The 27,671-nt window shown below is 47.9% G+C and overlaps 3 protein-coding genes across 4 annotated transcripts in view; 1 reads left to right on the top strand and 2 right to left on the bottom strand.

Moving 5' to 3' along the window:
• The window catches only part of SPPL3 (signal peptide peptidase like 3), a 56,276-nt gene extending 47,306 nt beyond the window's left edge, over positions 1-8,970 (top strand). Inside the window, exons 7-11 of the mRNA XM_071445543.1 lie at positions 3,036-3,142; positions 4,111-4,274; positions 5,605-5,804; positions 6,840-6,949; positions 7,672-8,970. Of these exons, the coding sequence (XP_071301644.1) occupies positions 3,036-3,142; positions 4,111-4,274; positions 5,605-5,804; positions 6,840-6,949; positions 7,672-7,743 (653 nt within the window). The 3' untranslated portion in view covers positions 7,744-8,970. The remainder of the gene's footprint in view (positions 1-3,035; positions 3,143-4,110; positions 4,275-5,604; positions 5,805-6,839; positions 6,950-7,671) is intronic.
• A 3,804-nt stretch (positions 8,971-12,774) lies between these two features.
• Positions 12,775-20,247, bottom strand: ACADS (acyl-CoA dehydrogenase short chain). Of its 2 annotated transcripts, XM_071445542.1 has the most exons (11): positions 20,107-20,231; positions 19,640-19,800; positions 18,550-18,578; positions 18,014-18,163; positions 17,766-17,877; positions 17,236-17,387; positions 16,790-16,960; positions 15,469-15,606; positions 15,115-15,210; positions 14,736-14,792; positions 12,775-14,098 (listed from the first exon to the last, which is right to left on the bottom strand). In XM_071445542.1, the coding sequence occupies exons 4-11, from the start codon at positions 18,152-18,154 to the stop codon at positions 13,946-13,948; spliced, it is 1,020 nt and encodes a 339-aa protein (XP_071301643.1). In that variant the 5' UTR covers positions 18,155-18,163; positions 18,550-18,578; positions 19,640-19,800; positions 20,107-20,231; the 3' UTR covers positions 12,775-13,945. The 2 variants fall into 2 exon arrangements, with proteins under 2 accessions (XP_071301643.1, XP_071301642.1); XM_071445541.1 differs by lacking the exon at positions 18,550-18,578 and having other exon boundaries at positions 20,107-20,247.
• Positions 20,248-20,294: 47 nt separating this feature from the next.
• UNC119B (unc-119 lipid binding chaperone B) lies at positions 20,295-27,050 on the bottom strand. Its single transcript, XM_071445544.1, has 5 exons — positions 26,788-27,050; positions 26,203-26,316; positions 25,584-25,695; positions 25,207-25,379; positions 20,295-24,345 (listed from the first exon to the last, which is right to left on the bottom strand). The coding sequence occupies exons 1-5, from the start codon at positions 27,002-27,004 to the stop codon at positions 24,233-24,235; spliced, it is 729 nt and encodes a 242-aa protein (XP_071301645.1). The 5' UTR covers positions 27,005-27,050; the 3' UTR covers positions 20,295-24,232.
• Between the last annotated feature and the right edge of the window lie 621 nt (positions 27,051-27,671).

Below are 27,671 nucleotides of genomic sequence, written 5' to 3'. Positions count from 1 at the left end.
AGGAGGAGCTGGAGGAACGGGGCGGGTGCTCCTTGTGAGCCGCAGCACCGGGAGAGCCCTGGCTGTTCCTCGGGGCTGTGCATCGATTCTGTCGCTGTGAAAGAGAACAAGGGAACACTTCTTGGTAATTGCCAGTCCTTACGAAATCGAGGTGTGGTGGTTCTTGCTGGAGCAGCCTTCAGTGCCCAAATGCCACCCTGCCCCTGCCCTCACAGCCCTTGGCTGCAGTCCTTCTAAAGGCAGGGATGTGTTCCAGGGCAGAGTGAGCCCGTGCTGGCTCCCGAGGGTTCTTCTGGATGATGACCTTTATAGGTATTGAAATGCTCATTTCTCAGAGCAGATTGTTGGGTGACAGAATCACCAAGGATGGCCACTGTTCCTTGGTAAAGCCTGGTTAAAATGAAAGCTTTCCTAAATAGTGGACAGAGCTGGAGGAATGCTATGGATGTGTGGAATATCTGTAGCCACAGAGTGAAGGCCATGGTCACAGATACCCCAGGAGCTGCTGCAGCAGCTGGGCTGTGTTCTTACTCCCTTCTTTTAAAATACACTTTCATCAGATCAGAGCTTCACCTGGTGGCCTGTGGGGGAAGTTAAAGCCTCTCCAGCTTACACAGTGCTTTGTAAACCAGACTCTGCACCAGCAGCATCTTGGAGCTTTCACCTGCTCTGGATGCAGGAGAGCTGGAAAGCTGCCAGAGAATCTAATGACATATGCAAGAATATTCTTAATCCTCAGAATATCCCTGTTCCATAAGGAGAGTGTTTGCAGCGACTCTGGAGTTAATTTATTCTGTTAATTGATAGTTAACTCCTCCAGTGCTTTCTTATTCAGCCTTGTTAACCCATTGCCCAGCACTTCCAAACCAGAGCTGCTGGTTGTGTGGCTCCTCTACTTCTTTTTCTGTCTTTCTCTCATCTTTGGCTATTTTTTTAAATGACTTGAAGTATATTTCAGTGAGGATCTGCCTTATATCATTTATCAACACTATGCATGAGCTTGGATAGGGAAGCTGCCTTCCATTTAGAGAAGTCCATTGACTGCACTTTGGCCCATCTTACTGGTACTTGCTCTTGGGCATTCCTGCTTGTTTTATAAATTTACCAGTGTTTCTTAAAGCATTTACAAAACTGTGTAATTAGTAGCATGTGTGTTTCACTGTCAGCTGAAGGGTTTTTCCATCTTCTTTTCTACCCAGTATTTGCTTAGTTTGATGCCTTGTGTGAGTGGCCGTGTTCATTTCAGTGGGAGAGAAATGCAGTGTGTGAACAGTAGATAAAACTCACACCGGTTACAGTATTTCCATTTCTCATTAATTATAACCTGGAAATCCTCTCCTAAATATAGGCTTGCTTGAGCTATTATTAACACTGGCTTTAGAGAAACCTCTTTGGTTTAAAACAGTCTGTTCCCTTGTATTTGCTCTTCTGCTGAGGAAGTCTGTAACTCAGGGCTATAGTGAATTACTGAATGCAATTCTTTTCCTGCTGCTTTGCTGTGTCAAATTCTTTATACCTCAGTAATTTGCTCACATTTTGTAGCTAGTTAGAGTTGTGCAGCATGACTCAGAGTACATTTGATATCAGTGACCCCACTGCTTTGTCAGAACTCGCTGCTGTGACTCTTGGGGCTGTGCTGAGGTTGCCAGGTCTCAGGAGATAAGGAGGGCTTGGCAGGATTGCTGGGGTGCAGCCCCAGGCACTGCAGGCAGCCAGGCTGGCAGGAGCCCAGGGCATGTTTATCCCTTGAGTGGGTATGGATGTGTTTCCAGTGAGTGGATGGAACATCTCCCAGCTTTCAGGTGAAATACACGTGGTTGGTGGCTTCACAGCCCCATCAGTACAGCCTGAGAATGCAGAGGGTAACTTGTCCATTTTGGCTGAGTCCAGCTGTCACACTGCTGGGCATGTGCACAGTGAATTGGCTTCCCCTGCAGTTCCAGCTGGCAAAAATGGGATTGTAACTTCTTAAAAATTCCATGTCATGTTAGACAAAGACATGTTGTTGACAAATGTCTGCGTGATTGACTGTAATCTGATCCCAGCAGGGCTCCATTATTCCTCACAAATAGACTGATATCATAGATGAAAGCTGATTTGCTTTTTAAGATTTTTTAGAATTTGTTTTATTGTAAGTATTTCTTTGGGGATTTACTTTTAACCAGCAGAAATACATTCACTTGTCAGTTGAGTATCCTTGGTAGATGAGGCTGGGCTCAAAGAAGCAGGCAATGACACAAATGTGAAGATTGGGTTTTTGTTTAAAATCGAACCTTCCTACCCTGACAAAATTCCCCTTGGTACAGAGTAAAAATCTGAGCTGTGTCTTGTTTAGCTCGTTGATCTGGCTGAAAACTCGCCCTTAGGAGGAATTAGGAAAAAAACTTACCCATATTTTTTCCCCTAAGCTTTCACACAACAGTTATTGGGAAATCCCAGATATCTCAATGATTATGTTTCATGGTATTCAGGCAGTCTTGCACAGTCTTGCCCAAGCAGAAGTTTGGTTTGAGTGGGTTTTTGTCAGACCAAGTTCTAACAAGTCATGTAACTGTGCCCTTTCTGAATTAAGAATCAAGGATCTTATTTATTTTATGCATTTCTTAAAAAAACAATACAGGAAAAGTAGAGGTTTGTGTTTGGGGCACAGAGAATTCAAAGCTGTTTTGTTGCCTCTGTTCTAAAGTGGGTAGTCAGGGTTGTACAGTGGAGATGGAGTCTCTAGGACAGAGGACCTGGAAACATTTCCTTGTGCTGGGTGGTGGAAGTCGAGTGGAACAGGGGGTTGTGCCTGTGGAGGGATCTCTGCTTCCAGGGGGACGTGTGTGTGTTGGCTACTGAAGGTATTTGACTTAACCCTGGTAAGAAGAATGTCACTGTCTGGAAATGTAGACAGTCATCTAGTGCATGCAGAGCTGCACAGGTGCAAACAGAGCCTTCTTTGGGGTCCTGGAGGGGAGATACTGCTTTGGGATTGGTGTTTTTCTGTTTGTTCTGCTGTTTTTAATGAACCATTGATGTCTTGCCCTTTGTAGCTCTGGCTATGGGCCTGTGTGTTGCAATGATTGCCTTTGTCCGGCTGCCGAGCCTGAAGGTTTCCTGCTTGCTGCTCTCTGGGTTATTAATTTATGATGTCTTTTGGGTAAGTGTTTGGTTTTGCTAAAACTGTTTTTATGCTTTGGATTTGTAATCAGCCTTGGGCGTTTTACATGAATCCTACTGGTAGGACATTGAGGAAGTTTGCAAAGCCAGAAGATTGGCTCCACCACTCTCTTCTGAGATGCTGAGTGTTCTGTATTCTACAACAGAATACAGAACTATTTCCTTGCTAATTATTTGAAATAAAGCATAAATAAGATTAGAATATTTTGACTTCTGCATATTATTAAAAACCCCCCAGAATTTGGACCTCAGATTTTGAAAGCTGGCTGAAGATGAGAACAAGCACTTCCCACACACACAGAGCTGTGCCCACACTGGCACAGGGCACACGTGCTGATCTCTGATTAGCAGTGAAATCTGCAGAACAGGAATGCCAATGCACTTAGAGCCAGACAGGTTGGCATAAAATCTTAGTGCACTTCTACAGGAAACCTGACAGGATGTGTTCTGTAATAGCAAGAGGGGTTTGTTTTACCTTTGCATAACACCAAGCACTGATCCAGGGCAGCACCCACTGACTGCTCTGGCAAACAGAGGTTCCAGTGGGATGGGCTGTAGCATTAAAGCCTGTTGGAGACAAGGGCTGCCTCATTCCACTCATTATGAGTGAGCACCATGCTCACCTCTTCTCTGTTCTGCAGATTCCTTCCATTTTCATGGTGCTGTTATCTGCATTTGTCATCCCACACTATATGCTTGTTGTCCAGACAGATTCTTTGCCAAAGGATCCCAAGATATTAATCAATATCTTGATATCAAAAAGTATATTCCAGTTATTCTTGAGAATTAATAGTGTAAAAAGCTCTATCTGAATTTTTGAAATACATTTTGCCTTTTGTCATCATAAGGAAAATAGCCTTTCTTTTCTTGAGTAGCAAAGCAAAAATACATTCAGCTTGAGTTGCCGTGCAATTGCAGTTTGTAACTTCTGATTACCTCGCTCTGTAGGTCTTTTTTTCTGCCTACATCTTTAACAGCAATGTTATGGTGAAAGTGGCCACACAACCAGCTGACAACCCCCTGGATGTGTTATCCCGGAAACTTCACCTGGGACCAAACGTGGGCAGGGACGTTCCCCGTCTGTCGCTGCCTGGCAAACTTGTATTCCCAAGGTAAGAGCTTCTGCTACTGTAGTGCATGAGAAATGTTTTCCCTCCATATACTTAGTAGTGCTAATTCTGTTGGAAAATCCCTGTTGAGTCATTGCCTCTTCATGCTGAAGAGGAATATGGTGAGCAGTGAGGACTGGACACTTGGCTGATTCATGGAGAAGGACCCTGACTGGGGTAAAGGTGCCCTGTTCAGAGCAGGATGCATTTCTTGACATTTGGGAGAGTTCTGCAGCCTGATGATTGCTAGTGTGACCTCACACTTAAAACCAAAAGAGATGAGGTTCATTATAGCATCAGAGCAGTCTGAATTCCTGTGTAATTGCAGATGATTGGGAAGGGGTTGGAAACTGACCTAAGCAAGGGTGGCTTACCCAGCAAGCAGAGTGCAGAAAGGAGATGATTCCACATGTCCCTGCTCCAGGGGCTCCCTGGTGGCTCACATCTGTCAGCAGACACGCCCAGGCCTGGTGGGGCAGTAAGCTCAGTGCAGCAGCAGGCAGGCAGGAAGTTTTGTTGGGGTATTACTCTGTTCTTGTTTCTTTAGATGTTGGCATGCTGAAATTACAGAGATTAGAAGTTGATTATCTGCAGTGATAAAACCAAAATTGTTCACTTTGCAACTTTGTGATTTCCTATCACAAAGTTGACAAAGTGAACAATTTTTCATGAAAAATATCTTGGATTTAAGATAATGAATAACTTTAGTTCTTAATCTTTTTCACAATTGGCTCTTTTCTTGGTATCTGGCAAGATAAGTTTTCTGTTTTGTCTGAATGTCCAAAATGGGTGTGGTGTCTTGTTTTAGATCTGCATGCACAGGGATGAAGATGCACTTCAGTGGTAATGAACAGTCAGATCAAAGGGCCAGCTGGGCCCTCCCATCAGTGCTGAGGAGGGAGAGGACTGAAACACTGGGCCAATGGATCTGTTTCATTGAGTGATTTAAGGGCAAAACCAGCTTAAACACTGCTGGGAGAAGGAAACTGATTTGGAGTAATGTAATCTCTGGATACAGAATTATTTTACATTTATTATTAATAATTTTATAAATTATTTTATTATTAAAATAATATTTTAAAACTAAAATTATATATAATCTTAATAATTTGTTTTATATTTATTATTAATAATTTTATTATATAAAACCAAATGGGTTTGTGAAAGCTGAGGTGGTGAAGAAATCACTGAGGAGAACCTCATTAGCCAGCAATGTGCAAGTTTGCCAGTAGAAAGAGGGGCTGTGCCAAATGAAGCTCAAAACCACAGTGGAGGAGTCCAGAGCTTGTCACCTTTTGTTTTGGCCATGAAGCCAATCCCAGTTCCTCTTCAGTTCCACAGGCAGCCACTTCTCCATGCTGGGGATTGGAGATATTGTGATGCCAGGGCTTCTGCTCTGCTTCGTCCTGCGCTACGATAACTACAAAAAACAAGCCAACAGCGATTCCTGCGGCGCCCCGGGACCAGGGAACATCTCTGGGCGGATGCAGAAGGTCTCCTACTTTCACTGCACACTTATTGGCTATTTTGTAGGTGAGTAATTAGTCCAATATTAAGAGCTGCCTAAGTGAGCAGATGTGGGATTATTGTAGTAGGTTTAAAAGATGATGAAAGCAAGTGTAAAGAGGCTTTGAGAGGATGCTTGGTTATGTTCTTTTTAATCCTCCTCTCTTTGCGTTTATTGGCATGGTCTAGGGAGAAAAGCCCTTCTATAATCTTCAAGATTTTTTTTGTAGTTGTTGTATGTTATTTAGAGGATGAAAGAGAATATCAGTGTGCTTTTGTTAGCACTTGCACTTAGCTTCACTGGCATAAAAAGTGTCATAGCTAATACCTGAGTGATGGAAAAAATATGGAAGTTTCCAGATGAATTATGCAGTGCATTGTACATAGCAAATTTAAGCAGTTCACCTCGGCAATTCCTGTATTTTTGTATTCTGATCCTGACATAGTAGTACATAGAGAAAATCATCAATAGGTACAACTGGAATGCCGTTTGTAATTTGCTGTAGCCAGCTCTTTCCTGCCTAATACAAAATAGGCTTTTCCCTCCAGTCAGGGCATGCATGTGCATATCCTGACCTCCCATGGCCCTTCTGAGGCTGAAAATTAAAGATAATTTCCTACCAACAGCCTTCCTTCCCCCACACCTCGATTCTTCCCCCTACGTTCCCTTCTGGCAAATGTCCAGGAAATTCATTCCTGATGTGTACAGCCCTTCCTCAGCCCTGACTGCTCGGGCCAGGGCCCACAGACCAACAGTCTCAAGAGCAGCATTTCAGTGCAATGCAGTCAGCTTCCCCCCTTCACCTTTTGTTGTATTTTGTCTGAATAATTCTTAAGTCTGAGATTCAGAACTGGACCAAGTGGCTCAACACAGCCTAATACTAAAATAGAATAATTTTTCACTGTTTTGTTTCAACTGCATTCAGGGAAAGCAACGCACAGAGAAGTAACTTTTCCTCACCTGTCTCTCAGAAAGGGGGTGAAGGGAGCCTCAGTGGATGAAATGCTGAGAACATCCACCTGTAACCTGAAGATATTTATAGTGACTTTCTTCTCTTACAGGTTTATTAACTGCAACAGTAGCTTCTCGTATTCACCGGGCAGCCCAGCCTGCCCTGCTCTATTTGGTACCATTCACTTTATTGCCACTCCTCACCATGGCCTATTTAAAGGTAAGAGGGGAGGGCACGTGGGCAGCTCTGGGCAGCTGGCAGCAGGGTCAGTGTCCTGGCACTGGGAGCAGCTCTCAGGGGGAGGATGTGTGTCCCTGGCAGCCCTGGCTCAGCACAGAGTAACCACTGCTGTGTCGGGTCACTCTTCATTTCAGAGGACTGAGCAACTGAGAGATGAGTTCCTGAAATAGAAGATTGTTAATGCACATAAAGTACCAGTAGTTCTAATCTAAATAAATTCTGAAATACTAAATTTTCTTTTAATTGAATATGTGAATTTGTCCTTGTCCTGTTGGTCATGAAATACCACATGCACAAGGTTTGAACAGTGACTGGAGAGGCAGAACCTTGCTTGCCTCTTCCCAGTCACCTGCTCTGAACAGAAATTGTAAAATTTACCTTTCCTGTTCCAGGGCTGTTGCTGAAGCACACATCTAGCACTCTGCAGAGCAGAACATAAGAAAGGGCAGGATTTTCAACCTAAGTAATTATTTCCTTCCCATCAGAAACCTATTTTGGGTATATCTGCTCTAAAAGTAAGACATTCTGGCCTGACAGGGAAAGGATTTATTTTTACCGTCTCTATTGTAATTTGTAAAACAGATGAAGAATAGATTTGCTCTAAGATGTGTTTGCAATTCTTGTGTGCATTTCAACAAGTGAATTCTAAGCAGAGTTGAGTGTTTCTGAGGGCATGGTCCTTGTGCTGTTTCCCTGCCTAGGGCGATCTACGCCGCATGTGGTCTGAGCCTTTCCACTCCAAGTCCAGCAGCTCCCGTTTCCTGGAAGTATGATGGGAACGGACAGGAAGTGACCTGAACTTCTGCCTTGGTCCTTTTCACTTTAACTTGTGGCTTTGTTGTCTCCTAAGCTGGACTGGCTGGTACTTGGGAAGGTACCAGCGATGGGACACGTATGAAAGGACTTTGTATTAAAGGAGGGAAAGAAACAAAAGCTGAAATCCCAGAGCTCCGTGTGACTCCGTATCTCCCTGCAGATGGGGAATTGGGGACCCTTTGTGCAACTGCAGCCACTTTCCTCTTTTCCTCACTCGGATGGATTAGTACCAGACTATTACCTTTGTGAGAGAGGAAGAGACAGACTTGAAACTAAAAACGGCTTGAAGTCGTTCAAAAACTTGTGAACACTAAACACAAAACAGTTCAGCAAACTGAGGCTTCTTCAGAGAACCCCTCGTGGACATTGGGACCAGTTTCCTGCAGGACTTCGGTTTTGAAAAGAACTGAGACAGAAGGTCTTCTGTCACAATATTGGGTTTTTTTGATTTATTAAATATTTCCTGTGGTGTGAGGTTACTTATTAAATCCACAGACATTGAGTGACTTCTTGCAGTATACATATAAAATTTGTTGTAACAAGTTACATTTCCACCCAGATGTCATATTGCAGTGAAAAAGGGCACGATTTTTATACATATATATATACACACATATAGATATATATATGAATAAATAAAAAGGAAAACCTGCTAAGATCATGCTGTGTAGCAGACAGGGGCTTGCTGTAATTTTTAGCATGTAGCACAGTTACTCTGGCTTTATGTATATGGATCTACAATGAGCTGCTGTTTTTCCCCCCTCCTACAACTGAACCTGCAGTTTAAAACCAAGTGTAGTATTTGTACTGGTTGTACCATGGACTTTAGGGGATATTTGATTTGATCAATGTAGCAAACTAGGGAAGAAAAACGTTCAAACCCAGCCCTGTGTGTCTGAGGGGGGAGGAGGTGGGGGTGTCTTTTTTCTTTTTTTTTTTTTCTTTGATTTTTTTTTACAAACAGCTCCCTTGCAGGTTTTTAGTAGTTCCTTCTTGACCAGTGCATGTATTATAGCAGCAATTGTCTTTGTGCTTTCTGATCATAGTAATGTATCACTTGTAAATACATTTTTTCTATTTTCTATTTTTTTGTATTTTTTGCATTTTGTTTCATTAGTGTGCTGTATTTTTCCATGCCCCTGCCCCTCAAAGAAAAAAAAAGAAAAAAGAAAAACTGTCCTTTACTGTTGTGACTGGTTGGAATTTGTGTGTTGACTGCTTTCTACCTGTAGCCTGTTCAAATGTGGATTTTATTCTTTCTTTTTTAAAACCAGCAGTTCCAGTTGTTATTTTATTGACTGAAAGGTTTCCCTGAGGTAACTAAACTTTCTTCCTTTCAAGTACTCTGCCAAGTGGGGTTTGGGGAGCTCTCCTGAGAGCTCCCAGCTCTTGTTAGGTGACAGATGCTGGGCAGTGTCAGTGGCATGGGAGGAGGAGGAGGAGGAATGTTGGAGACTGACTCTGACTGAGCACTGAGGTGACTTTGGGACTGGTTTGTTCCAGGTAAGGGAGGGCTTGGTCAAACACCTGAAGCTCTCAGTGCTGCTGGGTGGTACAGGAAGAGCATATTGGACATGGCAGGAAATTCTGTCCAGCCACATGTGTGCTGTGTCATTAATGTCATTAATGAACTCCTTCCTCTGTTCTCAGGCAGGTCTGGCACGGGTGGCAGAGGCCCTGATGCCTCTGAGCTGGCTGGGATGCACCTCCAAGACAGCTGGAATGGCCCAGGATAAACAGTAAGGAACAGCTCAGCCTTTGCTGGGGGGCAGGGGTGCAAATGTGGGTGGGTGTGGCAGGGGGGACCTTGGGACTTCATCTCTCTCTCTTCATCTCTCTCTCACACTCCCCCTGAGTTCTTTTCTTTCCTTAGCTGAAAGCACTCCCTCTACCTGAGCCTGCAGTGCTCATTCTCAGGTAACTGTAAACTGTAACTATTTCACTTTTTAATGCAATTAATAGTTCTTCATTGAGAATCTGCTTTTTCTGTTCATGCCAGGTGTTAGGTCCCAGAATTGCTTGGGACAGTAGAAAAGTACCAGTTTTGAGCTATACCTCAAACATGAGGTGTATAAAATACTGAGGTGGATGTTCAAATAAAAAAGGCTTTTTTGGTAGCTTTTGTTTTGCTGAGAGGTTCCAAGCAGTGGAATAACAAATTCAGATCCACTTCTCTGCAGCTTTACCTGCCCAGCCTTTGCACCTACCTGACAATTGTGCGCAGCTCAGGCACCATCAGCTTCACAGCAGTTCCCTCCTTTGGAATTATTTCTTTGGAATTCCTCTGGAATTAAAATCCAAGGTCTTTCTCTGTTTTGCAGCAGCATTTTTAGGCCATGCCTGCTAAGTGTCTTTATGAACAATTTCTACATTTAAGAGAAACATTCTGGAGAAAGTTCTAATTGATAAATACTTAATCAGAATTAATTTAGCTGTCCCAAAAAAGCCTGGTCTTCCTTGTTAAGCTGTCTTGCCTCCCTGCACTCTGTGCCCTTCTGCACCAGGAGTGAGCTGTTACTGAGCCCTCTGTCTCTGCCCCTCACGTTGTGCTGAGCCCCACCCAGGTGAGCACCCACTGCACTGGAAGGGATTTGCTGCCCCTTCAGATGGCAGGAAAAGGATTTTGGTACTTGGCAGAGGTTCACTGAAGTTTAACTGTACTAAGAGCTGTAAGTTAAAGCTGCAAAGCTTTGTCCCTCAGCTCTCCCTCCTCAAACCATTCAGGGGGGTTAGAAATGGGTCCTACCTGGCTGCTCAGCTGTGGGCCCTCCCTGCACAGATGGACCTTTGGGCCTTGTCTTTCCAGGCTGATGTGTCCCCTCTGCTTGAGGATCAAGCTGCACAGGGGGCTTTGGGTCCTCTGGATTTTGGAGACTGTGCAGGTCCTGGAATCCTGCCCCCATTGGGTCTGGTACAGTTGCTGATGCTTTCTTTGTTGAACTCCTTAATAAACTAGACACAAAGTCCTGCAGTGGGATTGCCCCACTGCCTGCCCCTTCTTCTGGAAAGTTGTCAAAAAGAACTATTTTATTAATTGACTAATAGAAACCTTCTTGCAAGAGGTAAAATGCTGGCAAAAAAGTGATAGACCAGGGTGTGCTTACAGCACAGTTGTCAGGACATGGACCAGAACTGTAGTGTACAAATCTGCTGCCAGGTCTGGTTCTCTGCTGCATCTTTGAGAACAGTCAGCTTAGAACTGGTACTGTTTGTATGCTGATATTTCCCTAAGGTCAGACTCCACCTTACAAACACGATGAGTTCCAAAATGTGAATTTGAAATTAGTTTTTTCATTCAAGTTTCAGCACTGTCACATTTTCTTATCACTATTCCATGTCTTCATTCTATTACTCTTCCAGGCACTCTGTGTTTTTTACTTCAGGATGTCTTTCAAATATGCTATTTTCCATCTTTTTTCCAAATTCCAACATAACCTGAATGTGTGGCTGTTGCCAGGTCTGTGTTGATAGTGAGGGCTCTCAGGTGAAACAAAGATCTAATTTAAAATCAGAATAAATTTGGGGATTTTTCAGAACAGCTCATCTCCCTTTAGTCCATAGAGAACTCAGGAGGAAGAGTCTGAGCTACACAATATAAAAGCTGTCAGGTCTAGGGTGTGGCAGGAAGTAACTCCTGGTTACTGCAACTGTGTTGTCTAAGAAAGGATTCTAGTTCAGGCTCCTCCACCTGCTTCATGCCTCATAAGCAGTTTCATGTACTCTTAGAGCATTGTGGGGCAAAACCACAAAGTCCTTGAGAGGTGTAGCTTTTGTTCTTGAAAAGTGACTTATCTCCTTCCCCACTTGTTTCTAATTTATGTATAACTGATTTTCCCATCTCTGTGCCCAGCTTTGCAATGTTGGCTGAGTTTGTCACTTGAAAGTTGTGGCTTCACGTGTGAACAGACCCTTTTCTCCAGGGAGAGCCTGGCCCTGCCCACACCTGGGTTTGTCTGAGGGTGGCTTGCTAAGAGCTGCTGATTTAATGCTGCCAAACTCGTTTGTGTTTTGCCCTTTCAGCAGTTCCTCTGCAACAGCCCCGGGGAGCAGAGCAGACACACTCATCACACAAAGTTCTCTCAGCCAGCAGCAGTGAGGAGTAAGCTTGAAGTGTCCTGCTCTGAGCCAAGCCATTGCTTTGCTCTGGGAGCTCCTTTGTGTGTAACCCTGCTGTTTTACCCCCAAAGCAGTGCAGTGTGGCAAGCAGGGAAAAACTTCCAGAAAGCTTTTGTTTGAAAGCTTTTGCCTTTTTTTTTTTTTCTCCCTCAAGGTTGTAGATTCTCTCTCCTCTGTCAGCTGGGGTGGTCACAGCCAGCATGGTGGCTAAACAGGGATGGTTTCATGCTGCAGCAAATGAGAGCTGGTAATGAGGGAGGCTGAGGGTGAAGAGGGGCAGTCAGCAAGCACTGACAGCACAGCAGCTGTGAGAGAAGCACCTGGCCGAGAGGGGAAATGGGCTGGCAGTGTTGGCTCACTGGGGATTCAGCTGGAGCACAGCATAACAGGAACTCTGCACTGCTGAAGTCCTCACATCCCTGCAGCTCCTGCTCTACCTGAGTGGCTGCAATAAGTCAGTGTAAAATAGTATCCCACATCTTCAGGTGCCATCACTGAAGTGAGCCTGCAGCAATCAAAGAGGTGACACAGGCTGAAATCAAACTTCATCCAGAGAAGCCCTCCATAATTTACAGCACATTCAAGATGAGTGGAATGATTTTCCAGTAGGAATGCTCCTGTTGAATTCACTACCTGGCAAGTTCTGTCAATCCTTATGGACAGCAGAAGAAGGAGAAACTGAGCACTTGAGGCCCTTGCCCCAACACGCTGTTGCCCTCCAGCGCCCTGCCCAGGGATGACTGACATCACTGAGAACTGGTCTCACTGGTGCATGCTGGCCCTACTGCTTTCTGCTCCTGCATCTTGGGACTGAAGAAATTATTCTGAATTAATTCACATCTGCATTAAAAAAAAAAGGTGAGGGAGTGGTGGTCCTTTAAAATCAGGTTTTTTATTTGTCTTCTCTGCTCTCCCGTGTAACAAAAATCCTGCTCTTCTTCTCTGCACACAAGTCTAAATAAAATGGCACCACAGGAAAAGAACCATTTCCCTCTAGTGTACTTGTTTGGACAAGGAGGCGGACTGGACCATACAGGCTCTAGCCTTAATCCTCTCCCTCTTCTCCTGAGTTTAGAGCTTTTCCTTTGGCTGTTGATGCTCCTGAAGTTTATGTCTTACCAATGATCACTGATTGAGGATGTGCTACTGCTAAAGCTTCCTGGTGAGCTTTGTGTGTCATCTCTTCATTGCCTCGTTGCCCAAAACATGTCAAGATTAAAAGCTGTTGCTGCCCTATCAGGCACTTCCTTTCCTGCTGATATTGCAGAGGCAGAGTTGGGAGCAGAGGGGGTTTTTTGTTTGATTTTTTTACAAAGTAGTCCTAGGCACTGCAGCTTTGCTGTCCTTTGCTTCTATCCCTACATCCCAGAGCAGCTGAGTGAGCAGGTGCTGGGCCCTGCTGGCCCAGATCGAGGAATTCTTTGTGTTTTCAAATCTATGCAGACAGCAGCTACAGTCTCTGCTCAGATTCCTCTGTGTGGGGGTTGTCCCTGCATGTCCTCCTGTCTGGCTCTCTCCTGCTGGAAGTGAGAAGGGCCCTGCTGCAGGGATTACCTCAGCCCAGGCTGTCCCATTAGGAGCTCACACACAGCTGCATCCACACCTGAAGTCTGGTCTGCAGAGGCAGGTGCCCAGCAGCCTGAAGCAGGGCACAGGGGTCACAGCTCTCAGCATCTCTGACTCTGGCACTGGTTATCCAGGGCCATGTAGTGACACATTTAGCAAAACAGGCAGTGGCTGGCATGTGCTGTCATTTTGCCACTACCAAGCCATTCCAACAATCCCATTTAGCAGGAGCCTCAGGCTGCCTATGAGCACAGGCTGCCTCCTCCCTCCTGCACTCACAGCCATCACTTACAAACCTCAGTCCAGCCTCAGTGTGCCATACTTTGTCCAAAGAAGAATCAGCACATTTTAACTAGAGGGTCAGTTACTCATTGGTGAGGAAAACCTCCATCAATAGCCTCATTCAAGAGGCTCAAACTCCATCACTGTGCACCGTTCTGATGCCCCTGGGGCAATGTGCTGCTCCAGGCAGCTTCCTCAGCCTCGGTAGGCCTTCAGCAGCTGGCCTGCAATCACCAGTCTCTGGATCTCACTGGTCCCCTCGTAGATCTCGGTGATGCGAGCGTCGCGGTAGTGCCGCTCCGCTGGCATCTCTGTCACATAGCCCATCCCTCCCAGGATCTGGATAGCCTGAAACAAAGGCAGCAGCTTAGAAACAAAGTGGGGTCAAGAAATCTTTTCTACAGAATGCACACACACACAGACAGCCCTTTTAAGAGGAACTGAGCCCACTGCAAGCAGAATGGGGAGGGTGGGACACATAAGGATGACTGCAGCTCATTTGTGATCATAGGAATACACAGGATTGATCTGGGTAAGAACAATATGGATATTCCACATGGGCAATTAATTGCTTCAGAGGTAGCTGTTAGTGATCCATATTCTAAGATGCTTTTATGTAAGCCCTGGAACACTAAACCAAAGAACAGAGCATCTCACCCAGGTGCAGTAGTGATGACTAGTGGCCCCAGGCTCTCCCACACTGCTGCTCCTTAAAACTGCCACTGCCCTGGACAGCAGCAGGCACAGGCCACTTGAATAATACAGCTGCCACAGGCCAGTATGAACCCCTGCCATTCTCCTATTGCCCCACAACCTGTGAAGATGGTTGTGCTAAATGGCTTCAGCCATAGGGTCGGTTGCTTGCTTTGGTTGGTGTGTTTCAAATACAAATCAGTAAATTCCATCCCACCTTCCCAAAGCACTTGTGAGACATCCAAAGTCCCTTCCCACATGCCATATGTCAGAATTGTCAATTGCCAGTTACCTGATGAGCAATGGATGTTGCAGCTTCTGATGCAGCCAGTTTGGCCATTGCCGCTTCCTTTGGGGAAGGAAAACATCACTGAGAGTGCAGCTGTCACAAAAAGGAACCCTTCACCTGCACAAGGAGCTTGAACCCTCACAGAGCAGCTGTGCAGAGATACAGGCCTGATGATGGTGCCAGCTGAGAGCAGCCACCCCTCTCCCCTTGGCTACAGCCAGTGCTGAGCTCAGGGGCTGCCCAAGGGTGGGCAGCAGGCCCAGGACCTGCTGGGGGTTACACCCCAGCAGCGCTGAGCACAGCAATGCTCTGTGGAGTGGGGCTCCCTGGCTTTGAGCCTGTCCTGTGCTGTGGCTGCTGGACAAAGCAGGGCTGGAAATACCTTAGTGAAGGGCTTTCCATTGTCCTTCAGCATAGCAGCTCTCCAGGTCAGCAGGCGTGCACCCTCCAAGGCCACAGCCATGTCTGCCAGCTTGAACTGCAACAACAAATAGTGCCTTTGCTCCAGGGCCTCTGCCTGCACTGGAGGGGACAGCTGAATTCTTCCACCCTTGGAGCCATCTAAGGAAAAGGAGCCTCTGTCCCAACAATTAGTTTTAATAGCATTTGAAAACAGAATTATCACCCTGTTTACCCCAGCCAGTACAAAGTGCACTGTGTGCCTGATACCCCACCCACACAGACTTTCCACCAGCCCCAGCCGCCTGTGGAACTGCCCCCTGTGCCCTGCCCGTACCTGCACTGCCTGAAGCTTTGTGATGGGTGACCCAAAGGCCATTCTCTTCTCAGCATAATCCACAGCACAGTCCAGAGCTGCCTGTGCTATTCCAAGTGCCTGTGAGGCAATACCAATCCTTCCTCCATCCAGAGTTTGCTGAAAAAGACATGAAATACATGTAAGTCAAGTCATGCTTGAGCAAGAATAGTACACACACATTTCTGATGTTGCTGAAAAGCTGCTGTAGCCTTAAAATCCCCTGGTTGACCTCCTTGATTCACAATGTTCCCAGTTATGCAGGAATAGAGAGCTGTAACAAGCACTTCCACTGCAGAGAGAAGGCAGGAGTTCAACAATAGAAGGAGAAAGGAGAAGGATTGCTTACTAGCTGGGAGAAAAACAGAGGGAGCAAAATAAGGGAAGCAGCACAAGGATCTGCTCTGGAAGGGGCTGGAAAGAACTCCTCAGGCACACCCAATGCACTCTGCAGCTGATTGTACTTTGGAAATCTGGTCAGTTTTCCTTTTTTACCCTCATTGTTTGGACACACATGGGAAAAACATTTTCAAACTCATTAGTGAACCCAGTCAATTAAATGACTTAGCTCAAACACCTACTCTGCCCCTCTGTGCACAGGAAGAAATTGCAGTGCAGGGAGAAAAGGGTTTATCCTCTCAACCCTAGGCTGAAGGTCTTTAAAAGAACCTGTCAGTCACCAACCACTTTTAGTTCTGGACATAATGGAATGGGCTCTGCTACAGGGAGCTCCACCCAAAATGTCAGGCCAACAAAGGGTGCTGTGCCCCTCCAGAGAGAGCAATGACCACTCTTGAAGGACAGTGCAGGAAACAAATCTGTTCCCAGCTCCCTTGCTCCTCCTCAGAAGTCACATGCATACCATAACTCAGCTGTCATTCACCTTTAGACACACTGCAGAAGTTGTCATGGGCCTCCAGGACAACTTTCCTCTGCCACAGTACTCACATGGGGAAATGCCATGTTTTCCCTTTATCTATGGGTACAACCGGAGGAACAGAGGATTCGGAAAGAAGAAAAATTAAAATATACTGCCCCTATTGACACTGCACCTCAATGGTATCAGCTCTGCTCCACAATGGTATCAGCTGAGAACTGCCACAATAAAAGTGCTATCAAAGACCTGTGTAAATTAAACATTCATCAAGCTCTGAGAATGATTCCTCCCATATTGGCAAGAAGAGTCAACACCTTATGCAAGCAGTCCTCCTTGAAGTGACTGCCTCTAGAAATGGTTTACAAAACAGTAAGCTTGGGAGCTACAGCTGTACACCCCCACAGCTGCACCCCATCCCTCTCCTACCATGGCGATTTTGAAGCCCATTCCTGGCTGCCCCAGGAGGTTTCCCTTGGGTATCCGGCAGTCCTCAAATATCAGGTTAGCAGTGGAAGAGGCTCGGATTCCCAGTTTGTCTTCTTTCTTCCCCAGTGACAGCCCAGCTGTTGGCATGGGAACCAGGAATGCACTAATGCCCTGCAACGAGACCCAAACTCTTAGCAATGGTGTCTTCTTACCTTCCCACTTCCTTGGCTGTCAACAGGCTCCCTCCATTTTACATAAAAGCCACATGTCCAGGTAACCAGGTGGACGGAGAGGAGAGCTGAGATAGAATAAAACCAGCACGCATCAACCCCTCCTCTGGTCAATGCCTGCAAGGCTCTAAAAACAGAGTCCCAGCCGTGGCAAAGTGCTTCTCCACAGCTCCTTCACTCCCATCCCTTTTTCCTGGCTGACACAAACTATCTCACCTTGTGCTTCAGGGATTTATCCGTAGTAGCAAACACCACTGTGGCTGAGGCGTCCCAGGCATTGGTGATCCAGGCCTTGGTACCGTTCAGAACCCACTCATCCCCATCCAGGCGCGCCACAGTGGAGGCTGCGCCCGCGTCGCTGCCATTTCCTGAGTGAAGGAGCAGCAAACAAACCTCAGGTGATTGGTGACACACTGGGGGCAAAGCCACCCCCACCTGCACCCCATCAGCTCACAGCACCTCTTGAACTGTGGCAGTGTCACCACTGTCCCTCCCACAGAACAGGGAAAGGCCCGTGTATGCAAGGTGTGTCCCCAGCTCTGCTCATATGGAATGAGTATTTTCAGCAGGGACCAGAGGACGGCAGTTCATGCCTTGGGTACTGAGACTCCACTCACACAGAACTGCTATAAACCACCCTTCCACAAACTGCTCCAGTTTCAAAGACCTAAAGCCCATCCCAGACCCGACCAAGGAAAGAAGCTACACCATGTTCTTTGCAACAGGGATGGTAACAGTCACATCACCTGGTTCACTGAGGGCAAAACATCCAATTTTCTCTCCACTGGTGAAGGGAGCAATCCACTGGTGCTTCTGCTCTTCAGAGCCAAACTTGAGTATTGGCCCTAAATACAGGGACTTTAAGAATTTAGTGCTGTTAATGCCTCTTGAAGGTACAACCAATGGAGTAGCTCTCTAATGTGCTCTCCAACAGAGCAGAGAACCCAGCACAGGAACTCACACACACCCTGTGCCACGCCAGCCTCACACTCACGTTATTGACGCTGACGATGACGCCGGTGGAGGCACAGCCCCTGCTGATCTCCTCCACAGCGATGGAATAGGCCAGGTAGTCAAGACCTGCTCCTTTGTACTTCTCTGGCACGTCCATAGCCAGCAGCCCCAAGGCACCCATCTTCTTCACCTGCACAGGGGGAATGGACAGTTCCATCCTCTGCAGCACCAGTGTGCCAGCAAATACAGACACGTGGAGAGCAAGACACGTCATGAGAGGGCTACACCAGAGGAAAAGATGCACACAGCTCCTGGTGAAATGGGAATCTCAACAAACTGGTAAGTGTCCCCAGATCCCAGTGGCTTCAGCAGGAGCTGTACACAGTCACTGCTGTTTAGGCTCTCGCTTGTTTAAAGAGCTTTCTTCAGTACTGGGAAGGGGGGAGCCTTCTGAAGGTGAAATACGGAGACAGAACTCCACAGCATTTCCTCAACCTCCCACCAAAGCTCCACCCTTGCATGTCTCCTGTCAGCAGAAATGGGAAATCTAGCTGATAAAAATCATTAGAACTTTACCTTTTAGTCTGCTGAGCTTCAGCCTAGGACTGCACAAAGGAAGAATTTTACAGAATGAATGACTGCAGAAAACAGTGGTGCAAGGTGATTTTTTTCATTCCCAATAAAGCCAGATCTTGCTTCCCAGAGAATTTTTTTGTTAGTTACATTGCAATCAATCCACCCCAAGTTCCCCAGCTAGATCCCTTGCTTTGCAACCATAGGCCTCTGCTTGCTTTTAGAGGAACCAGGGAGAATTTTTAGATACATAATTTCTCTCCTATGTGGGCACCCAAAACACCAATCCTCCACATTAAATACAGAAGATGAACAAGACAGCCACTGGTTCTATGTATGTTGTTTCATCTAATTAAACACTTGATTGCATCTTGAATTTTCCCCTACACATTCATGTCAAAAGACTCAGAATCAAATGTAAAATTCTCAGATGAGAACAGTAAGGAGTAAAGTTATTTTCTTCCTTAGGGTGTGACTTTCCTGGCTACTTTCCTTATACCTTAATAGAAAAAGGAATGTGACAAAACTCTCATGCCTTTGACAGTGTTTGCCTGGAGTCTCTTGGCTAATGTTAGTCTCTTGGCTAACAGGATCTATGTTGCTGAAGCTTTGTATTTCATTGCTTAATGTGCACACTGGTGTGTCTTTCCACATGAAAAATCACTGGTTTGGCTGAAATTTCGATTTATTCACAGCCCCAGAAGATGAGCAGCATGTACCTCCTGATCGCTTTTTTCCACCATCTGAAATGCATTCATGCCATCTATGATTCCTCACCATAAACCATTATGTGCAGTCTACAAAAGTATTTGATTAATTTTATAAATCAGTTTTATCATTTTGATTATAGCCCACAGATAAGTCATTTAGAGAACTAAAAACTCAGTGGTACTAAGGTCAGATACAGAGAAGCACAAATAAAAGTGAAAAGCTTAAAATGCCCTGTGGGAATTACAACGTCCACATTCAGAGCAACCAGTTGGTCTAAACTCAATTCTCTGCTAAACCGGAGCTTCTGCCTCAGCCCCAGTGGTGCTGCCCCAGGGCACCAGGAAAGGGGCCTCTGGCTGTGCCTTCCCAACCCTGCACCCACCTGCTCGGCCGGGAAGCGGTGCTCCTTGTCCAGCTGCGCTGCAAGCGGCATCAGCTCCTTCTCTGCGAAGTCCCGGACCGTCTGCCGCAGCATCTGGTGTGTCTCGGGCAGCTCCGCGCTCTGGTACACGGTGTGCAGCCGGCGGCACCGCAGGGCCAGCGCTGGAAGCGGGGAGGGGACTCAGCGCCGCCGCTGCCCTTCACACCGGCCCAGGGCTGGGCGCCGGCCCGTGAGGGGCTCTGAGGATCCCCCGACCCCGGGCCACCTTCCCGCGGCCCCGCGGCCTCAGCTGCGGCCCGGCTGAAGGGCGGCGCCACTCCCGCGCCTGAGGGGACTCGCTCAGGCAGGCCCTGAAGGGCACCGGGACGCCCCCTCCCGCGCGGGCCGCGGCCCCTTCCCGCCCCTCCCGGGTGCCCCGCAGCCCCCCCGAGCAGCCGCAGCAGAGGGAAGCCGCTCCGCAGCCTCACCCCGGGGCGCTCCGCCGCAGCGGGACACGACCGCCGCCATCGCCGCCGCCGCCATGGCGCCGCCTGAGGGAGGGAGCGCGGGGCCGGCGCGCACGCGCCGCCCCCCGGCCGAGCGGCCCCTCCCGCCCCGCCCCCGCCGGGCCCCGCGCCGCGGGGAGAGGAGAGGGGAGGGAAGGGAGGAAAGGAAGGGAAGGGAAGGAAGGTCCTTTATTCCGACTGCTGGTGACAAAACCACGCGTGTACAAATAGAGCGGCACCGCGGGGACACCCCGGCCACCAGGGCAGCCCCGCGGCTCTGCCAGAGCCACGGGAGCAGGGTCCGGAGGGGACAGTACAGAGGAGTCCATGCGCCAGCAGCCCCAAGGCCACACAGTGAGAGATAAATACGGGTCCTGTAACAGCACTGGGATCCAGGCAGGCGGAGGGGGCGTTTGCTGGTGTTCATTGTCTTCTGCTGCTGAAGAGGTGCTGACTCCAGCAGGCTGCCATCACTCAGCCTTGTCCTTGGCAAGGACAGGAGACGGCAGTGTTTGTGTCCGAGGGTCACAGCCCACAGCGAGCCAGGCTCGGGGGTAGCACGAAGTAGCTCCATGTCACAGGACAGCAGGGCAGAAGAATGGGAAACAGCTGAAGATGATGTGATCAAACACAGAGCTGAGAAGTAGAGTTGCTACATTTGGACCTTACTGCTTCACGACTGCCTTCCTCCTTCATTTCTGACTACTAAACACTTGTTTTATTCTTCCTGAACCCTCAGATAATGGAATGAGCATCCCCAAGCACCAGAGAAGAGGCTGCTGCTCCTTTGCAAAAGAGACATTGAAAATCCTCAAGTACACATACAAGACATTTCCTACCAAAAACAGAGGACAAGGACAGAAGTACCCAGTCCATACAACAAGAGATGACCTTCCTTCACAAGGTGCAGTATGTATTCCACACTCAAGGCATGAAAATAGCTCTCCAGGAAGTTTGCTGGCATGGATCCAAAGCCCTTGCCTCAAAAATGTGAAAAAGACGTCCTGGTAATAAGAAGAAAAACACTGGAAAAAACATACTATGTGTCTGTGGGTTTGGTCCCTTTCTTTTTGAAGTTTTGAGCCAAACTCAGTATGGTCCCAACTTTTTTCTTTTTCCAACTCAGCACAAAATCTGAGAGAAGTAGCCTTTGATACCTTTTTCCTTGCTCAAACTTCAACTAACACTGAAAGCATCTCCTTTGCCTGCAGCACCAGGTTACAACTGACCATTCGCCTGTCAAGGATGTGATCCCAGTGGAATTTCTTCCAAGCTCACTGGCATGAGTAGCTTTGACCCATCATTAAAACACCAGAGCACACACTCCAGAAGGAAGCTGGTCTGCTAAACCATGTTTACCAAAGAAATCATCCCTGCCACAAGGAAAAGAGGCTTTATAGAAAGTACCTAAGAGAAAAGGAATCCTAGAAAAGCTACTAAATTGGGGACAGGAGTTTGGAAATCCCTGACTTTATGGATTACAATCAACTTTTTCAGTGCTGGGTTGCCCTCTTGTAGGGACTTTCTTTTTCCTGCAGCATGCTTTTAGGGCAAAGACCTTCTGATTTGGCAAAGCAAACAAACTCAGCTAAAAACCGCAGGGTGCTACTGCTGCCTGCGAGTCTCCCGGTTTGCCTCCACTTCTCCCTTTTATTGCTGAATAGCCAACACATTCACCAGTGCGAAAGCAACCGCTTCCGTGCCGTTTCCTCGTCTCTGCTGCTGGTGCTGGCCAAGGACAGGAATTCCCTTTTCCTACGGGGACTGCCCCGGCAGCGCGCTCCCGCCGCCAGCAGATGGCGCGCGCGCCCCCCTCGCCCCGTGCGCGCTCCCGCCGGTGCGCGCCCATCGCCTTTGGGGAACCTTTGCAGCGACAAGAGAAACAGATGGGAATCGTCACACTCCTAAGAAAAGCGAGAGGTTGCTTCATGTAGAAAGTGTGATAAAGTTTAAAGGCACCTGGATTTATACTACATACAAAATTCAGTTCAATATGCTAAAATTTGCCAGGGAATAACGAGTAGGCTCTTCAGACACTATTTCTGAACACTTCAGGATGAAAAGCACACTTCCAGGCAGTTCTGCTTTGTGCTGAGTAACTTAGAGCAAAGCAAATGCTTCCCACCTCAGAGGCACAGCATGAGGGCTGTGGAAGGTGTTCACTGTAAGAGGCATCTTGAGGTCCACCTCAACAAGAGCTTTAACTAATCCTGAAAATCCTAAACAAGATTGCATTAATGCCTGTGGAGATGCTGGAGGGGATCGATGGTGGCAGAATAGTTCATCTTTCCATCAGGCAGACCCTGCCCCTCCACATTCCCAAGACATTTGTTGTGGTTGCTTATGATTAATGCTCCACCCAGAACAGGTCATTTGTTGTGGTTAATCATAATTAAGTATCTTCCCAAGAGCTGGAGATTCATTCATGGCTGCTACCCCACACACTCTCACTGCTTACTCTGATGCCAGCTGATGCTCCACGCCAAAGTTACTTTCACTCATCTGGAAGTAAGGGCAGTGGTTTCCTATTGCTGTCTGCATTAACAGGCTCTAGGCTCTGATGTCCACCCCACTCGACCCTGCTGAAACACAAACTACACTGAATCCCTCTTAACACAACAGGTAACCATTGAAGAGTTAGGTTTTAATTGTCTCAAGAACAAATGGAACTAGCATTAGGAAAGGTCTCCAGTCTAGACACAACCTAACTCCCCTAATAAGAGACACAACTGACCAGCCCAGCATGGGGACAGGAAAAGTACCAGTCTTGAGAGCCAGCAAAACTGGCAGAAAAGGTTTTGATAGCTAAGATTTTGCACAGCTGGGAGCTTGCCCCAGCACAGCTACTGGCAAGACACAGATCCTCCTCTTCCCACTGCATGATGCCATTGCCAGATCCCAAACCCAGCTGTGGTATCAACCTGGGCAGCATGACTTCCTAAACCATGAATAAGCAGCTGAGCATGCAGAGCAGTGAGGCTAGTGTGAAAAAGAGAACCATGTGCATTCTCACTTTCTAAGGATCCATAACACTGAGTGATCTGACCTGGGAACCTTTTAGCTACTATTATCTTCACTGCAACAAAGAAAATGAGCTGTGCCTCTCACAGCAACTCTGACAGACCAGTCAGGTTTACAAGTACAGACTGAAGCCTAGGAAGCTCTGCTTCCTACTCATTTTTCAAGTGATTTTCCACATTCTCCCTTTTTCCTCTAAGCCCAATAGAGTGACACCTTCACCCCAGCCAGGCTGGCAATGTGCTGTCCACCCAAAAAGCAATACATTCTGTACCAAGGGCCAAAAATTCCTACAAAGGGAAGAAGGAGAAATGGTAAATATAGTGAGATTAACTTCAGCTCTAAGGTTGACCCCTGATCTCCAAAATTCAACAGTTTGTTCACAAAAGCTCAAACAGAAATGCTATCAGCGGGACAATCCCCTTTTTCCCCTATCTCATATCTCTAGTGAAATCTCTGGAAAACAGAGCTTAAATGTTCTTAGGGGCAGCTCAGGCCCTCCGAGGCAGATGGAATATTCCTGCACTGCTTAGAAGCCGAATTAGTCTCTTTCCCACTGGAGAATATTGGGATGCACCCTAAAAAACCATGTCAGCAATGCCACAAACAAAACCACTGCCACTGAAGAGATGATCTATCCAACTGAACAAAAGATCTGCTCTTCAAGCATCACTGGCTACTGGAAGGGGTTAAGATTTTCCTGCTAAGAAATAGCTTAACACAAACAATCTGACCTGTTGAAAAAGGATATTCACCCAAGAGGTGAAACATCAGAAGCACTAAAGGTGCAAACTAACTAGAAAGACTAAGAGCAAGAATTGTCTAAGAGTCCCTCTGATCACTGACCTAACCAAGGTTATCAGAAGATAGCCAGGGACAGAGAAGGAGAGGCAGGAAACGCTGAGTCTCAGAGAGAGAGGTGTTGCAGGGAGATTTCCTTTCAGGAGCCGTCGTCTTTGCTTCATATTCTCAGCCTCATGCACAGAGAAAAAGTTTGGCAAGAAGCCTTGTTGCACGAGACAGCAGCTCCAGTCCACTCCTGCACATCTGGAATGGTTAAGGGCATCAGAGCACCCAGCAGACAGAATGATTATTGTCCTCCATTGTAAGCATAGTCGGCCTTGTTGTGCATAATCAACTTGTTGTCCACAAAGTAAAAGCTGTCTGAGCGCGTCTCGTACGGGTTCTCCACCATCAGACGGACTGTGAAAGAGAGAGCTCCATTACCTTCAACAGCCACAGCCAGGATAAAAAGGACTCTGCCACTCCACTGGATTTACAAGGCTGATGCTCTGCCCTACCCAAGGAAGAGAAGCAAACTGCTCTTCTGAGCTTACTTCAAAGGCTGCAGCCTGCCCTTCCCCTTCTTCCCATTCACAGGACAAGTGCTGTCAAAAGCAAACTGAGGGGGAATGAAGAAACCTCACTCAAAATAAGCTTAGAAACTGCCAGAGCCATGAATGGAGCCAAGCAACCATCACATCTGTAAGCAGGAGGAGCTCGTTTGTGGCACTCCCCACACATACACAGGTGGGATGAAACCCCTAAACCTTCCCCACAGCCAGGCAGCCCCAGAAGGGCCCCTGTGCCTCTGCTCCATCCACCCCCTGAGGTCAAACATACCCTGTGCAATCTGTATTTGCAGAGATCTTAGCAGGCTTAAAAACAAACCACAGGGAAGAACCAGTTCTGTTCCAAAGCAGAAGGCTCTAGCCCTAACAAGCAAGTGCCAAAAACAGATGGGTGGCTATAAAAAGAACCCTTTCTTTGGTGTTTTGTTTTCTTCTGGGCTACGCTACAAGGCATCAGGCATGTCAGACCTGTGACTCTGATCAGTTCTTGCAGCCTCTGACTTAGCACAGGTTGTCTTAGGCTTTTATTTTCAAAGGAGGAGACTGTGCAGCACAAATCTCTAATTCAGAGAAGACTACACATTGCTAAACTGGGAACCTGTATCTGTTTGTTCCTGTCCCCTCAATCCCAGTCACAACTTCTTGAACAGGTAGAAGGAGAGAATGCATACACAAACAAAACACCACTCAGTGTGGCAAAGGAGGTACTTACTAAGGTCTTCTGAGAGCTGAGGGAATTCATAAATGTGTTCACATGTGTTCCTGCTACTGGGGATGCAGAAGCCAAAATCAAAATCAAAGTTCTTCAGCAAGCGATCTCGGAAGTAATGCCTCTCAATCATTCGGAAGTTTGACACTGGCTTTTCTCCCACTGTGAATTCCACTCTGCACGGAAGAATCAGGAAAGAAATAGCTGTTAGAAAGAACAGAGCCTTGGGCATGAGGCTACACAAGAGTTCTCTACAGAGAGTTTGATATTTGTAGTCTAAGATCAGCTCTCTCAAGTCTTCAACCCAGTTTTGTTATGAATTGTCAAGTAACACTTTGTAAACATCCAACTCTCCCTTCTCCCCATGAGCTCATACTCACGTTGCACCAACAGTCCGCAGACGGAGAAACGCTGGGGTGAACTGGTACCGAACAAAGCGCCCTGCACTTGCGTCCAGCTCAGTGCTGTCATCCTCATCCTCCTCAGCGTGCTCTAGAAAACACCAGCCTGGAGTTACTCTGCTCAGAGTGCACACCTGAGGTGACACTGCCTAGTGGGTGTATCAGGACAAGAGGCTTACTGCTTAGGTACTGAATGTAAACACATTTAATAATTGGTCTGAGACTTATACTGGCAAAAAGTAAAAGAGAAAAGACTTGCTGTGACAGTTGGCCCAGCCATGGTGGCTCCAGAACTGGAGCCACCCCTCCCCTCAATCTCTCCCCCTCACAACTACCAATCCACACGAACTAATCTCTTTTATAACCAGCCCAAAAAAGGAAAATTGCCAGTCGATAGGTCTCTCCCATCCAACGATAATCACATTTTTATCACAAGTTTCTCGGCATAGATAAACTCAGTCCTATGCTTAAAAGAGAGGAATTTAATCATCAGGACATATACCAAAGGACCCTTCTGCTTGGTTTGCAGGGGTCATGCATTGCAACCTCTCAGCTCTCTGAGTCTCTCTATCCTCCCTGCAACGTTTGCATGCTGTACCTGAAGCAGACGGCTTGGCAATTTCAAAAAGTACTGTTCCAGTTTCAAGGTCCCGTATCTTAAACCTGGTGAAGTCAATGTTGTAAATGTTGTCCTCAGGTTTGCATAAATAATCTAGAAGAGAGAGAAAAAATATAGTAACGTTTCAAAACACCTGTGACCACTTACCAATGAATTTCCCTTTTTGTTAGCCCAAGCCCGATAAGATATGTACTGCTCGTTGTTTTGCAGAAGCTTCATGAAAGCAGGACAGAATTAAGGATGTGAGAAACAAAGACAGGATAAGTGCCAGGTAGCAGAGCAAGAACGAGATGCGATCGGAACAGAAGAGCAGAGATCAGCAGCCCAGAGGAAAAACAAAAAACCAAAAAGCCTCAAACAAATAAAAACCCACAAACAACACAAAAGCCCCCAAACTTTCTGGAAGTTCTACGGGAGCTGCCGGCGGGTGCACCCCGAGCCGCCGCGTCCCCCGCCGGCAGCTCCGGGCCAGGCCCCGCCGCTCCCCACACCAAAGGCCCGGTCCCGGCCCCGGCAGCCCGGCCGGCAGAGCCCCCGCCGCTCCGGGCACCGGCCCGCACTCACTCTCCGTCACCCGGCACAGCCCCAGGACGTGCTCGGGCCGGACGGTCTCCAGCGCCAGCAACTCGGACTCGGTCCAGGGCTGCCGCGGCGGCGCATCCGCCGATCCGCGTCGGCCCCGCAGGCGGCTGAGCGGCCCCGTGGACCCCGGCGGCCCCGGAGGCAGCTTCTTGTCCGGCCCCGGCGCCGCCGCCGCCGCCCGCGCCCTGGAGCCGCTCATGGCCGCTGCCAAGATGGCCGCCGCCCGCCTCGGTAGCTATGGGAGCGCGGGGCGGGGCGGCGGCCGTTGCCAGGCAACACCGCACCCGAAGCTCAGCAGGGCCCGCCGCGGTCGCGCCCGGATGGGTGACCCGAGAGGCCGGCACAGGCACCGCCGGCGCGGCAGCCGCTCCGTCCGTGGACGCAGCGCGACAGGACGGCTGGGAAAGCTGAGTTCCCTGAGGGAAAACAGCACAAGGAACAAACAAACCCGGCCACACTCCCGCTGCCCCCGGCCGGCTGCCAGCCCCGCGTCCCGCTCCCGCCGCACCGCCCGGCCGTCATCCCTCGCTGGGCTCCCGGCTCTGAAGGCACGGCCTGAGCCCGCAGCGCAGCCGGTGACACAGAGCAGGTGTCCCCCGAGAATCCCGCTCTGTTCAGGGGACGGTGACACAGCACCGGGGACACCGCAGCTGCTGTCCCTGGGGAGCGGGACAGCAACAGGACCGTGTGCCCGCGGGTGGCAGTGGCAGACATCGGACGAGCCTCCCCAGCCCGATGGGAAAAACCGGGGAGGTCACACTTGGAGGGACTCAAAGTATCAACACAAGGAGGAAAGAACGCGTTTCTTTGCAAAGAGGGGCAGCCCACCAGCCCGCAGCAGGCACGCAAGAGCTGCCAAGAGTCAC

The sequence above is a fragment of the Agelaius tricolor genome, unplaced genomic scaffold, assembly GCF_023055355.1.
Source record: "Agelaius tricolor isolate 1412-34295 unplaced genomic scaffold, bAgeTri1.0.p SCAF_20, whole genome shotgun sequence".
NCBI lineage: Eukaryota > Metazoa > Chordata > Aves > Passeriformes > Icteridae > Agelaius > Agelaius tricolor.
This window is presented reverse-complemented; position numbering and strand designations above follow the sequence as displayed.